The sequence below is a fragment of the Agelaius phoeniceus genome, chromosome 4 (assembly GCF_051311805.1).
Source record: "Agelaius phoeniceus isolate bAgePho1 chromosome 4, bAgePho1.hap1, whole genome shotgun sequence".
Classification (NCBI taxonomy): Eukaryota; Metazoa; Chordata; class Aves; order Passeriformes; family Icteridae; genus Agelaius; species Agelaius phoeniceus.
In genome coordinates this window covers 48,767,472-48,779,858 of record NC_135268.1, presented here as the reverse complement: position 1 = coordinate 48,779,858, position 12,387 = coordinate 48,767,472, and the positions used below count along the sequence as shown (strand labels likewise).

Here is a 12,387-nt window from a genome sequence, read left to right as displayed (position 1 = left end):
CAGTCCTTGGAAAACCTTCCTTATTGCTAATATCTCTTGCTCCATCTTTTTCTTTAGTTTTGATGTTGTTTTGGGGGAGGAAGTTGGGTGGTTTTTTCAAAAGATAATCAAATACAGTTGTTTCTTTTAGCCACCTTCATGCTGGTATTAACCCTCTCCTGTATCTGAACTAGATATTCACTAAGTAGCATTGACTCAGTCACTCAGCTGAAGCCATATGCAGCAGATCTCACCTATTCATTTTATCTGGAGGGAAAAATATATAAATTGGTCACCTTATCAAAGAAGGAATCTAGGATCACTAGGCACAACTGATCGTCAGCAAATATTTTTCCCTGAAATCCAAAAGTTATTTTGCCTCATTTTGAAAATATGAGGGGAGAACCTTGTCTAAGCCTTGTATGCTACCAAAGGCAAGACTACAACCCAGAACATGGAGTCTAATGGCCGAGTCTCCTCACAACTGACCACAATCTCTGCAAAACAAATTTGCTACTGCATGAACACTGTCTCCTGGCTCCCTACACAAGGGCATCAGACACAGTAACTCCATCTAGTCTCACCTGCAAGTCACTCATGCTGGCTAGAACAAGCCATGGCTAGAACTATTACTTCCAGCTTACTCTTCCATAATAATTGGCACATTTTCAAAGCCCAAAGAGTCGTGTCCTGACATGTCAGAGCTGCAAATTCAAGACAGTAACCCTCACCTCATCCTCTAAGTGCTACTGCAATAAAATTCTTAGACACCATTAGACCAAAATATTTATAGCACAGGAGTATGTTTAATCCAATACTGAAAAGCAAATGCACAGACTTAAGTTTCCCTGCCAGTTTTTTTCTTGTCCTATATCTCTGTGTGGGGAACTTTCTTTTTATTCCCTCCACTAAAAAAAAACCAACACTAAAAAAAATATCAAGAGAAGCTGTGAAATGAATGGCAAAACAACATTTCCCAATGATCACAGAAAACAAAAGTAATCATTCTGCTGCTTCTGATGGATAAAAATGTAATGGAAAGGACTTTTTTTTTTTGCTTGTTTTTAAGTGTCAGTGCTGAACTACTTGGTGCTCCAAGTGTGTGCCCCCTTTGGTGGGGCACTGTACAAAATCTCCTGTCAATAGCTTCTGGACTAAAGCCCAAATTGGACAGGCTTTATGTTTGATATGGACAAGGCCATTAAAGAAGGGATTTAATCCACAGCTCTGAAAAAACAAAGCAAAAAATGTCCTACAAATATTTTTTCCATAGGCAGTGCATTTAAGTCTTAACATTATACCTGATGATGATAAACTCTATCAACACTTATGGAGGTTTAAAGTGAACTCCAACAGAAGGCAGTAAACACAACCTGTTACTACACATCTGATAATACAGAAAATAGCCTGCTAAAGAAAATAGCACTTTTGAGCACCAATCCCAAAAGCTAAGTACAAAAGAGAATTTTATCACTTCCAAAGACTGAACTAAATTTTTCCAATCCACATACATTTGCAGTGTATGTTTGCAGAATTAAATTTTATTTCCAGAATGCTTAATTAGTTCAATGCATTTAAAAAACCCCAAAAATTTATCATAATGGAGTCATGTATTTCACATCAGGAAAAAAGCAGAGTGCACAGTAAAACTACAAAGTATGGCTATTTTGTCAAAAAATACACACTACATGGAATAAAGTATTAAATACAGATTCACAAATACCAACAGGAAAACACACACAATGAAAACTGATCGACTTAAAATTTCTATGTAAGAATTGTCTCAAAACATCTGCAAGCATGATCATAAGAATTTAATCACCCTGATTAAGAAAAAAATAGAGTTAAATTTCCTTTCACAGCATATCTTGTTATTACTACCAAACAATAGAATTAACTTTTTAATTGAAATATCTCATATATAACAGCTGTTGCAGCATCTCCCTAAAGCAGAAAGGAAATGTCAGCTGTACTATGCAATGCTGAAAGTTAACTTTTTTATTTTTATACTGCCATTGCCAAAAGAAAAGCATGGAGCTTCTCAAATTTTTCAAGTTTCTGTAGCATTTTTGCAAAGGACCAGATAATATAATTGGTTTTCTTTATCCCCAAATGTACCACAGGAACTGTAAAAGAAATGTGGTAGCTGTCCTACCACTGTCTACTAATACTGTCTACTGCAATTTCCATTAACCAAAAACATCTCAAAATGACAACTGCAGTAAAATACCGCATTCTACTGAACCTAAGTGGCACTATGGTAAGCTAGAAGTGATAGTGCACACTGATTTAGAGGAAACATCAGCTTCACTGAGCTCTACGAATGACTCAATGTCAGCTCCTGAATAACAAAATTCTCAAGAAACACTAATTTGAGATTTACTTGAGGCTTCCAGAACTACACAAAAAAGACTTCCAAATTAGTTTTGGGCAGACATTTTAGATCTGAAAGCTGTAAATGCTCTAAATTCAGTAGTCCTATCCTCTTATCTCTGGCCAAATTGTTTGTTAAGTCCTTGTCTCGCAAGACAAAAACTTAAAAACCACAAAAAGGCCTGTATTTCCTGGAGAGAGGCGGTGGTGGGAGTGGCAGGGTAGTATCTGTTAAGGCTGCCCCTTCAAATTGTCTTCATCAATGATTCCTTTAAAAGAGAACTATCAGCATAATTTGTTTCATGATACAGGTATCTCATTTTCTCAAAGCTGCAGAGATATATTTTGTTTATAAAACAGAAACAGACAAAACATCCCTAGAACTGCTCAGCAGTCAGAGAAATGGAACAGATTTTTTAGACAAAAAACAGTAAAAACTCCATACAGCACTCATGTAGTTACCAAAGTAGGATCTGAAGTAAGTAGGAAGAACTGTAACACAAAGATATGAACTACTTGAAGCAAGAAGGTACTAATAGTTAGTAGCTTCTATATTTCATGAAAGATAGTAAGAGCTGTAAGAGCTAGAGCTAGCATCACAGGAAAGGAAGAACATGCTTTTTTCCATCATCAAATACAGTAAAACAATGCTCTGGATAGAAGTAGCTGGGGAAAAAACTTATTTTCCAAAGCATTTATAGGAGTAAGAATTTTAGAATTGCTTCATAAAACTAACATAAATTCTGTTGCTGTACTCCTTATTTAACATCCCACCAAACTAAGTAAAAAAGACATTATCTGTAGAACAGGGTAATTCTAACTGCAAGCTGAAGTTTGGGACCACTGCTAGATGGATTTTAAATCCCAGACTAAGTCTGGGGAATACGTTCAGCAAAATCACAACAGTTATATTCATCAAAGATGAGCTACAGGAAACAAAAGATTCTTTGAAGAGAAGCTGAAGTACAGAACATATAGTTCATGATAAGAGATTGCAAGCACTCTTGAAAATATAGAGAAGGAAGTCGTGGAGCAAATAAAACCAAAGTAACAGAGAAGGACATGAAAGGACAAAATTAAGAGATAAATGGACAATTAAGTAATATCTCAAAGTGTTCCCCCACCAGGAAGTGAGCTTTCAGACATCCAGATGAGAAAATTGTGACAGGAACATTCATGTATAGAAAAAAAATCCATCAGATAGGCATCTACAAGGGCAAAAAGCAGAAAACACAAGTATGTACAGAGCACAGCCTTCCTGTTGGGGTTAACCCAATCTTGTCCAAAAAGCAGATGATCAGACACTGCTGGGAAAGCAGGAGAAATCTTGTAAATTTTTGTATTTAATCAAAATAATTTTTAAAAAGTTTTTTAATAAAGACAAGGACTCAAATTTGAAGTTTCTGACACTGGATGATAATGAAATTCTTGCTTTTCCACTTCACACATTTTCTAACCCTCCAGTGGGAAAAGGAGTAAAGACAGAGCTGTCACTCTCAGCACAATTAATAACAAATAAGGAACAAACACAAAACAATAAGTAATGCAAGGATTTCTGAAAGCACACAAGCAGCACACAACTGCAGCACTGGGAGGGACAAGGAAAAAAATCCTTTGGCCCATCCCTCACATCCAGTTGTGGGTAACACTGCTGCAAGAGACATCCTGAAAACATTTCTAAGCTGCTTCTCATGAAAATTTGGTAGCTTCTCCAACCAGCTCCTGCCCTGTTCCACAAAGTTTATTACTTAAACATAGTATTGAACAGGAATTTTCTTTACTGATGCTACTGGCTCATAGTCTAAATATCATGTAGTAAGGATATTATTCTTCTCTTCTTCACAGCAAACCTTTAGATGCACCTAGATACAGCAGAGAGACTAACTGGCTTGTCTTTCATTTTACACTACTTAACATATATTTCACTAATTCACCTGGGCATTATTATCTCATCTCATTTATGAAGTATAAAATCCCTTAGCCTCCAAAATGCACAGATAGGGATTCTAAACCTGCACTTACATGAGAATATCAAGCACAATTCTTACCATTTTTCCTAATCAAACAGCATCTTATCATTTATGAGACATAGATTGATGACCAGTTTTTAAAACCATGAAAGAGGACATACTCTTTCACATTCAAGCTCATCTGTGTGTTTAAACATCCAAGCCATTCGTGCCTTGGAGACAAACCCCTGTTCCTTTAATATACTCCTCCTAGTTGACAGCAATATATTAATAATTGTCCTTGAAGTACAGTCCACTAACCACCTTCACATCTATTATTTAACATATTCACTTAGACTAAGCTTCTCTAGTTTGCTTGGCCTATATTCACAAAATTCCACATACCCATCAACTGAAGCATTTCTTTATTAATATGGCTTACCTCTTTTGGACACTGATTTCTGCAGGAAATAAGAAGCTCCTTTTCTTTTACATCAGCACATGTTAGTTTTCTGTAAAAGGAAAGATGTATTTGTGTTAAAAAAACCCCAAACAATTTAAAAATAACAGAAGTCAATGCAATTACGGGTGTATTTTCAGTATATTTCACTGTAAATAAAAGCGGACTCATTTGTCCAAATCCTTTGTGACTAATATAAACTGCCCTGTTTTACAGACAAACCCACAAAAATTTAGAGGACTTGAGGTACTTTAAGAAAAATACACTTGCATATGATGAATATTTTCAGAACAATTCCCAAGTTTCAATTTATATTTTGTGAAGTCTAGCTTAAAATCTATCCACACACACAAATGATTAAAAAAGTGTACAAATTGAAAGACTAAGCAGTTTTTCGATTAAAGCTAGAAATTGAAAGACATTAATTGCACAAAGACCTTTTAGACTAACTACATTCATTCTAATACTTGTATAAAATTCTTCTTTACATACTCTAAAATAAGCACATATAGAACAAATTTTATATAGATTACATTATATTTGTATAATTCAAAGTATTATCTGTATTATAAAATCAATTTCTGTTCATGAGACTCCATGCATATATAGCAATTTCAGCAGTAATACCAAATAAAATACTTGCAAAATTTAAATAGAAAAAACCATTATCTTAGAAATCATAATCAAGAAAAATTTTATTGCCATAAGAGTAGCTCCCATCCCCAGGCACTTCAAATTATTTCCAGTTAATAGCATTTAAATGAAAAGCTGGTTTGTGTTCTGACACTTACAAGCATTCAATATACAGTACTGATAGTTTGCAGTGACACTTTATTTTAAGCATCTGGAGACATGATGGGCAATCCCCAGGATGACAGGGCAAAACACATCGGTGAGGACAGCCAGCTGGCCGGGGCTTGGTGCACTCCTCTTCACACTGTGAACATTCTGGACCCGCCTAACAAAATTAAAACAAAGTACTAAAGAAAATGCCAAGTATTTGTTTTGTAGGGTGTCATTAACGACGTGTTACATAGAAGAAGGAGTTGGGGTGTTTTTGCTATGAGAATCAAGCTATTCAGTAAGATATTTCACAAGCAAGAGTAATTAATAAAACATGTTTTTTAAGAAAAAACCAGAAATGCCAGTGTTTGTCAGTCAAAGAGAATTCTATTTTCCCTTCTGGGCTTAAAAGAAGCTCCTTAATATTAGTGCTTTGGAAAGTGACCATAATCCCTGTTAATTCTCTAAGGAAAATTGTTAAAAAAATAAGTCATTACATATCTAAAACCAACTTATCCCACTCACCATGTTCTTGTAATGCTTGAGTCATTACATACTACCTCTAATACAGGGGTGGAAGGATTGGTTTGCTTGATTTTAAGCAGCAAACTTTAAGTCATTCCATTTCCTTACACATATGATATCCTGTATAATCTTCCAAAAAGGATTATTAACTTGGGAACATCCTAAGAACTGCCTAAGGTCTTGCTTCTACTCCACAGACTACACAAGTCTACCAGAGCTGTGATGTCACTCTCATTCCAGCTGATGCGATCACCGGCACAAGGTGATGAACAGCACAGTAAATGAAGCTTCATTTCTACTCATATTCTTAACAACACTTCCAGAACCCCAGTCTGCAACCAAATAGACCCAGACAGATTGACATGAGTTATCAACTGAACCTACACAATATTTAAGGCCCATTATCACATTCAATGTTTAGTTTCCAAGAAGTCAGCCAAAGTAAAGCAAATTTATCCAGGAATGAAGCTACAAAAAGCTTCCCCAAAAGGACTTTCCCAACACCAATGTTCCACTTTATGCTGTTCAAAATAACAGCATAAGAATTTTAAGGTTTTAATAGTTTTTCTCCAGTTCCCTTTCCTTCTCCATCTATAGCTGAACAATTTTTGCTGAAGTTTAAAAAGAAACCTTTGTACAATGATTTTTTACAAATCTTAACTCACAAAAATTCAAATCTAAGAAAAACAACAGCAACTAAAACCATTTAGAAAACTGTCATATAACATTTAACAGTGGGTAAAAGTAAACAGCTGGCCTTTCTGCAAAATTTTTCTAACACAACACGCAGAACAAACTGAAATTCCAGACAGAAAAATCACTACTCAGACATATAAGCCAGAAATTAAATCAGCCCTGACTACATTTAGTCTACGAAAACAAGAGAACAAAAGCTCTAAAGGTCAACATCAACTTGAGTTCATAAGAATTGAAGAAAATTGAGAAATGAGATTTACCCATGCTTTGCAGGTACATAGACTCCCATTCTTCTGAGAATGTACTGCCTCATTCAAAATGGAGCCAGGAATAGTCCTGACTCATTCACATTTTAATTGGCTTAACTGAAGCAGCAGGCAGGCAGCCTCGTATAGCCAGAACTGGGGATGCTTAACTGTAACTCTCACTATTTACTGATGTCACTGTTGCTGCAAGTCACTGTTCCACCAGTTGCACTAACAGCCCATACTCCTCAGACAAAATTTCCACAATCATAAATTAATGTGTTATGATATATAGTTATTAAATGACAACACCACCACGTCCAAGACACAAATCCACAGAGATATTATGCTATTTAAGTGTAAGCTAGTTAAAATATAACATTCCTGCTTTATACCCAGCTAAATGCTTCTGTGTTTTCTAAATGCCCAGACTGCCCATGGTGCAACTTTTTCTAAAGTAATGCTTAAAAAAAAACTTGAGAAGCTGTTTCCCTCCAAATCATGACTCTCCCACACCATACAACATATATATGTGGCTCTAACTGCTCATAACTTGAACAATTTTAGTTTTACACTTTTGTTTCACATTATCTTCAGCAGTTAACACCTGCAACTTAACTGCATAAATGACAGTTTCTAGTAGGCACTGATAAACATGAGTACATCATCCCAGTACTTTGAAAAGTCTTCCAGTGCTCTTCTAAAGGTCTCCCACCCTCCTCAACCCATTTAAACTCTCCTCAGTAAATAGCTTCCCCAGTAGACTGCAAGTGCATTTGTATACAGGGATTATCAGTAGCTGCCCTTGATCTTGAAAGCTACTTTTTGTAACTTCAGAAGAGACTTCTCTAGGGTGTTAAATAAAGTTCTGATGAAATCAAAGTAATGTCATCACAAGACAGTTATAGAATTTGCAAAAAATGCAATAGTGTCTCAGGTTTATAGTCTAAGGAAATATAGATGAGCTAACTGTCACAGCATCAGTGGGAACAGCACACATGCAAGTCTCCCAGTGGGATCTGGAATAGATCTTTACCTGCCAGCTGCAAATTCCTTATTTCCAAGTAAAATTGAAGACAATTTCCATATAAAATACATAAAATACACAAAAACAAAAGCAAACAGGAAATTACCCTACCTTCTTTCCATCGGCACTACTGTTGGATTTGGTAACACGATGACATTCTTTCATACAGGTATGATTCTGACAATCAAGAAGCCGCCCACAAAACCTCTTACATGAGTAGGGATTTGCAGAGTGACATGGTAATGGACTAACCTAAAAGTTAAAAATAAATAAATAAATATAGATATGCAGGTGGGATATATATACAAGCATTGCACATGCTAGTAGCCTGTGAGATATATATATTTACACACACAGAGACACAGAATTATTACAGAGAAGCTTTGGTTCTGCTTTGAAAAAGAAAAAACACCAGAGAAATTCTATTTGATTTTTTAAGTATCATTTGGGTTCCTGTCCACATAACAATGTGTCCACACGAATTTGTTTTACACTGACTATAACAGGAAAAAGGCACACTTTATCAAACAAGCTAACTTTTGCAGCATAGTTTCCCTTTCTTTTTGAAAGATTATTTTACACTCAAATCTTTTAGCACCATTTGCTCCATCTTTCTGAATTACACTCATGTCTTCCATCAAAGGTTTCTAGGGTGCTTTACTATTATTGCAAAAGACAGTAACAGTTTGCTTTCATAGGGCTTATTGTGTTATGGTCACCATAAATCAAAAATATTTTACAGTCTGAAAAAACAGAAAACCTCCAAGCCAGAAATACTAAAAAGCAAATACTGACTACATCAAATATAACTCCCAGGAAAAGTAAGGAGAAGCAGAAATAGCTCCAGAACAGGACTAAGATTTTAATGTGTTATGTCACATTTGTACTTTCCAATTTGAGGTCAACACTCCAGTTAACAGAACTCTGAAGAAACCTTCAGAGCATCTACTTAAAAGCCATTACTCTTCATTGGTACTGAAACCAGTGTAAATTCCTAAGTAGGTTACTTGCCCTAAGTTGAATAGTACAAGTCCCTCCATACAAAAGGATTAGAGGAAACTCACTGTTGGCATTTTCCAACCATTATATAATACTCATACAAAAAAAAGATTAGTTTTCTGTGATGCTGTCAAAAAAATTGATTTTTTTCTTAATTTCATGTCATTTCTCAGAGAAAAACAAACTATTTGTGATGTTATTACACAAGAGGCTAATGTGACATAACTCACTTTGACTATACTAAGGGTGTGATTTTATGTTGAAACTGTGGTTGACTGAACTGCTTTGCAGGGTACCCATTCCTTTTCTCTCTTCAAACTCTACAGCTCTCACAGCACTCTCCTACCACACATCTCTCTTTACTGAAAGATGATTCAAATAATCAAAATGGAAGAAATGGAATCAATAGAAAAATGTTTCTTGACTTTTGCCAGTGGCCTGGCCATACAAACAGGTGAACATAGGAAAAGAAAAAAGAGAGATGACTCCACAGGGCAGAATGAGGGACAGCCTTCCTTCAGCACTGTCCATGTTAACTCCCTCAAGCACACAACGCACAATTTAAATCCAGTTGCCTATATAAATTTTTCTGGGCTTCACCCAAAAAATACTACTCCACTACATCACTTCAAAATCCAGTTCTTTCACAAGACTTCTGAACTCCCCTGATCATCCTGACTCACTAAGACTGAAGAGAAGTCTGCACGGCAAGCTGAACATCAAGCATGGCATACACAGGAGAAAACCTTGAGGCCATCACATCCAACCACTTTCACACCCCTGTGTCAGAGCTGAAGCTCATGCTGGCTAAAGCACTAATACAACAACCACACCTGGTCCCGCCAACATCCTACTCTGTCTCTGATGGATGCTTCTGGTGACCAAAGGAAAAGCCAGCAAGCAGTGGGTCTGAAGCAGAGAATAGTACCCTACTCAGAATGTGCTTAGCAATCACCAAAGGTTTTGGTGTTCCAAATATTCCACCCCTTCACATCCTACTCCATCTCCCTCCCCAGAGCACAAGATCTTTTCAGTAGCAATGTAAGTAGTCAAAGGATTATAAGATAAAAGAAGGAAAAAAAAAAAAGATGTATTAATCATTACATTCCACCCACTTCTCTACCTTTCCTTGCTCGCCCATTGCCACTCAGTTTTTTATGACTATGCTTCTGCCTGTGGCTCAGACAGTGACAGCAGATCAGGGCAACAGCAGCAATTAGCTCCAGCTGTTCCATAATGCTGGTGAGCCTTTTTTTACCAGCAGTTAGTCTTCCACCAGATAAGGACACAACCCCTAGCTCCAGTTACAGCCAAGCACTTAGGCAGAATTGGAACATCCCTTCCAGGAGCATTGCTCAAGTAAGTACACAGATGAGAGGCACTGTTAAACAAAGGCAGACTGGGGAAGCACAGAAGTCAGCCAGGCAACAATGGCAGCTTTCAGAGGTCTAACTAGAGGGAACATTCCAGCCCTCTGGCTGCATGCAGCAGAGCTTCAGCTTGAGCTCAGTAAGATACAACAACCTACTGGAATCAACAGACACCGTAGCCAAAAATTGAAAATTTTCAATTAATTCAAGCCTATATTATTTTTTTTCTCCATTTCTCTGCTGTGGATCTAAGTAATAAATCCAGCTGAGAAAGTAAACTTTTACTTCCTACAATTGGAATGAGTTTCTGAAATGGTTAAATGAGGGCTGGAATTCTCAATACAAAGACAAACATCAAAGTAGCCACAAACTCCAGGAGGCTGATGAGCTGAAAAATGAAGAAGGCAGATGAGAACCATAAGTATTTTATGAAAGCTAAATGGGAAAAAAAAAAAAAAAAGAAGGCAACATTTCCAGACTACAGGTCTTCCACAGGATAAGGAAGGAAAGGAAGGAAAGGAGGGAAAGGAGGGAAAGGAGGGAAAGGAGGGAAAGGAGGGAAAGGAGGGAAAGGAGGGAAAGGAGGGAAAGGAGGGAAAGGAGGGAAAGGAGGGAAAGGAGGGAAAGGAGGGAAAGGAGGGAAAGGAGGGAAAGGAGGGAAAGGAGGGAAAGGAGGGAAAGGAGGGAAAGGAGGGAAAGGAGGGAAAGGAGGGAAAGGAGGGAAAGGAGGGAAAGGAGGGAAAGGAGGGAAAGGAGGGAAAGGAGGGAAAGGAGGGAAAGGAGGGAAAGGAGGGAAAGGAAGGAAAAAAACACATGACAACTTTCAAAAGCTTTTCAGGAAATCTCCCCAATGCATAAAAGCGATTAACACATAAATCAATTAGAATATGAAAACAGAAAGCAACAGGGCAAGGAAATTCTGGAAACCTTTATAAGATGTTTAGCCATACATACATAGTCATCAAGTTTCACATTAATTTTTACCTAGAGGCAGAGTAATGGTCTTCCTCCTATGAACAAACCAGAACTAAAACCCATTCAGAATATTAAAACATATCATTAAATTCCTACCAAAAGAAAATAGACACACCCAAGAAGGAAGAGATTTCAATGATATGTCCAGCCTGATACAAGATATTTACAAGGAAGCAAAACCCGAGCGTTTTCCTTCCTCTAGAATGTTTAATGAAATGAAGCAACTAGAAGAAAATCACACACAGCAGATAAATTGATATCATAGTCAGTAAAGATTTCCTTCTTTGTCATCATTTACCTTGTCTCAGCTTTAATGTATGTTTCCCATAAAAAAAGATTTAGAATAACTTCATTTTAAAAGATGTTAAAACAGCACATGTGTACTACTGCTATGAAATTCCAATGTATATAACAGTTAAAAAACATTAGAACATCAAGATTTGTTTTTTGGGATGACACCAACTGTGGATAGGTGATTTTTCTGACACACAACCTGAGACAAAATTGAGAGCTACTTTTAAGAGCCTACAAATGGAAGAATGCTAAGTTATTTATTTTTCTAAATATAGGTAAAATTATTTAAGAGAAGGCTGTCGACTTCAGCTAAAAGAAATGTTCTTTTAGCTTAAACATCATGTAGAATCATACTTCCACTAAGCACAGATTTTATATCATTACATCATCTGAAAAGTAATTTTAAGTTTGTTCTTAAGTGATAAATTGCTTGTTCTAAATGCCAGAACATGTAAGAGCTCAAACTAAATCAATTCCTTAAAAATACTTCCTAAATTAAATACCAAAGAGAAATAAAAAAAGAAAAAACAACCCCAAACACAACCTTCCCAATGAACAACCAACTCCAATATCCACACAAATTAAAACTACTGTCCAAATATTAAAAAATTAGACAGTAGATTTACTTGTTATACAAGTCCTAAGGTGTTTGCTTCTCTATTCTACACATTGTCATCACACATCCTGATAAAACACAAGAAGACTTTATAGC

At 36.5% G+C, this 12,387-nt stretch overlaps 1 protein-coding gene across 2 annotated transcripts in view; it reads right to left on the bottom strand.

Moving 5' to 3' along the window:
• NFXL1 (nuclear transcription factor, X-box binding like 1) overlaps positions 1-12,387 on the bottom strand; it is a 45,366-nt gene that overhangs the window by 14,620 nt on the left and 18,359 nt on the right. For both annotated transcript variants that reach the window (XM_054632670.2, XM_054632671.2), the window contains exons 16-18: positions 8,149-8,289; positions 5,553-5,719; positions 4,744-4,813 (exon numbers count right to left, since the gene is read on the bottom strand). In XM_054632670.2, coding sequence (XP_054488645.1) covers positions 4,744-4,813; positions 5,553-5,719; positions 8,149-8,289 — 378 coding nt within the window. The remainder of the gene's footprint in view (positions 1-4,743; positions 4,814-5,552; positions 5,720-8,148; positions 8,290-12,387) is intronic.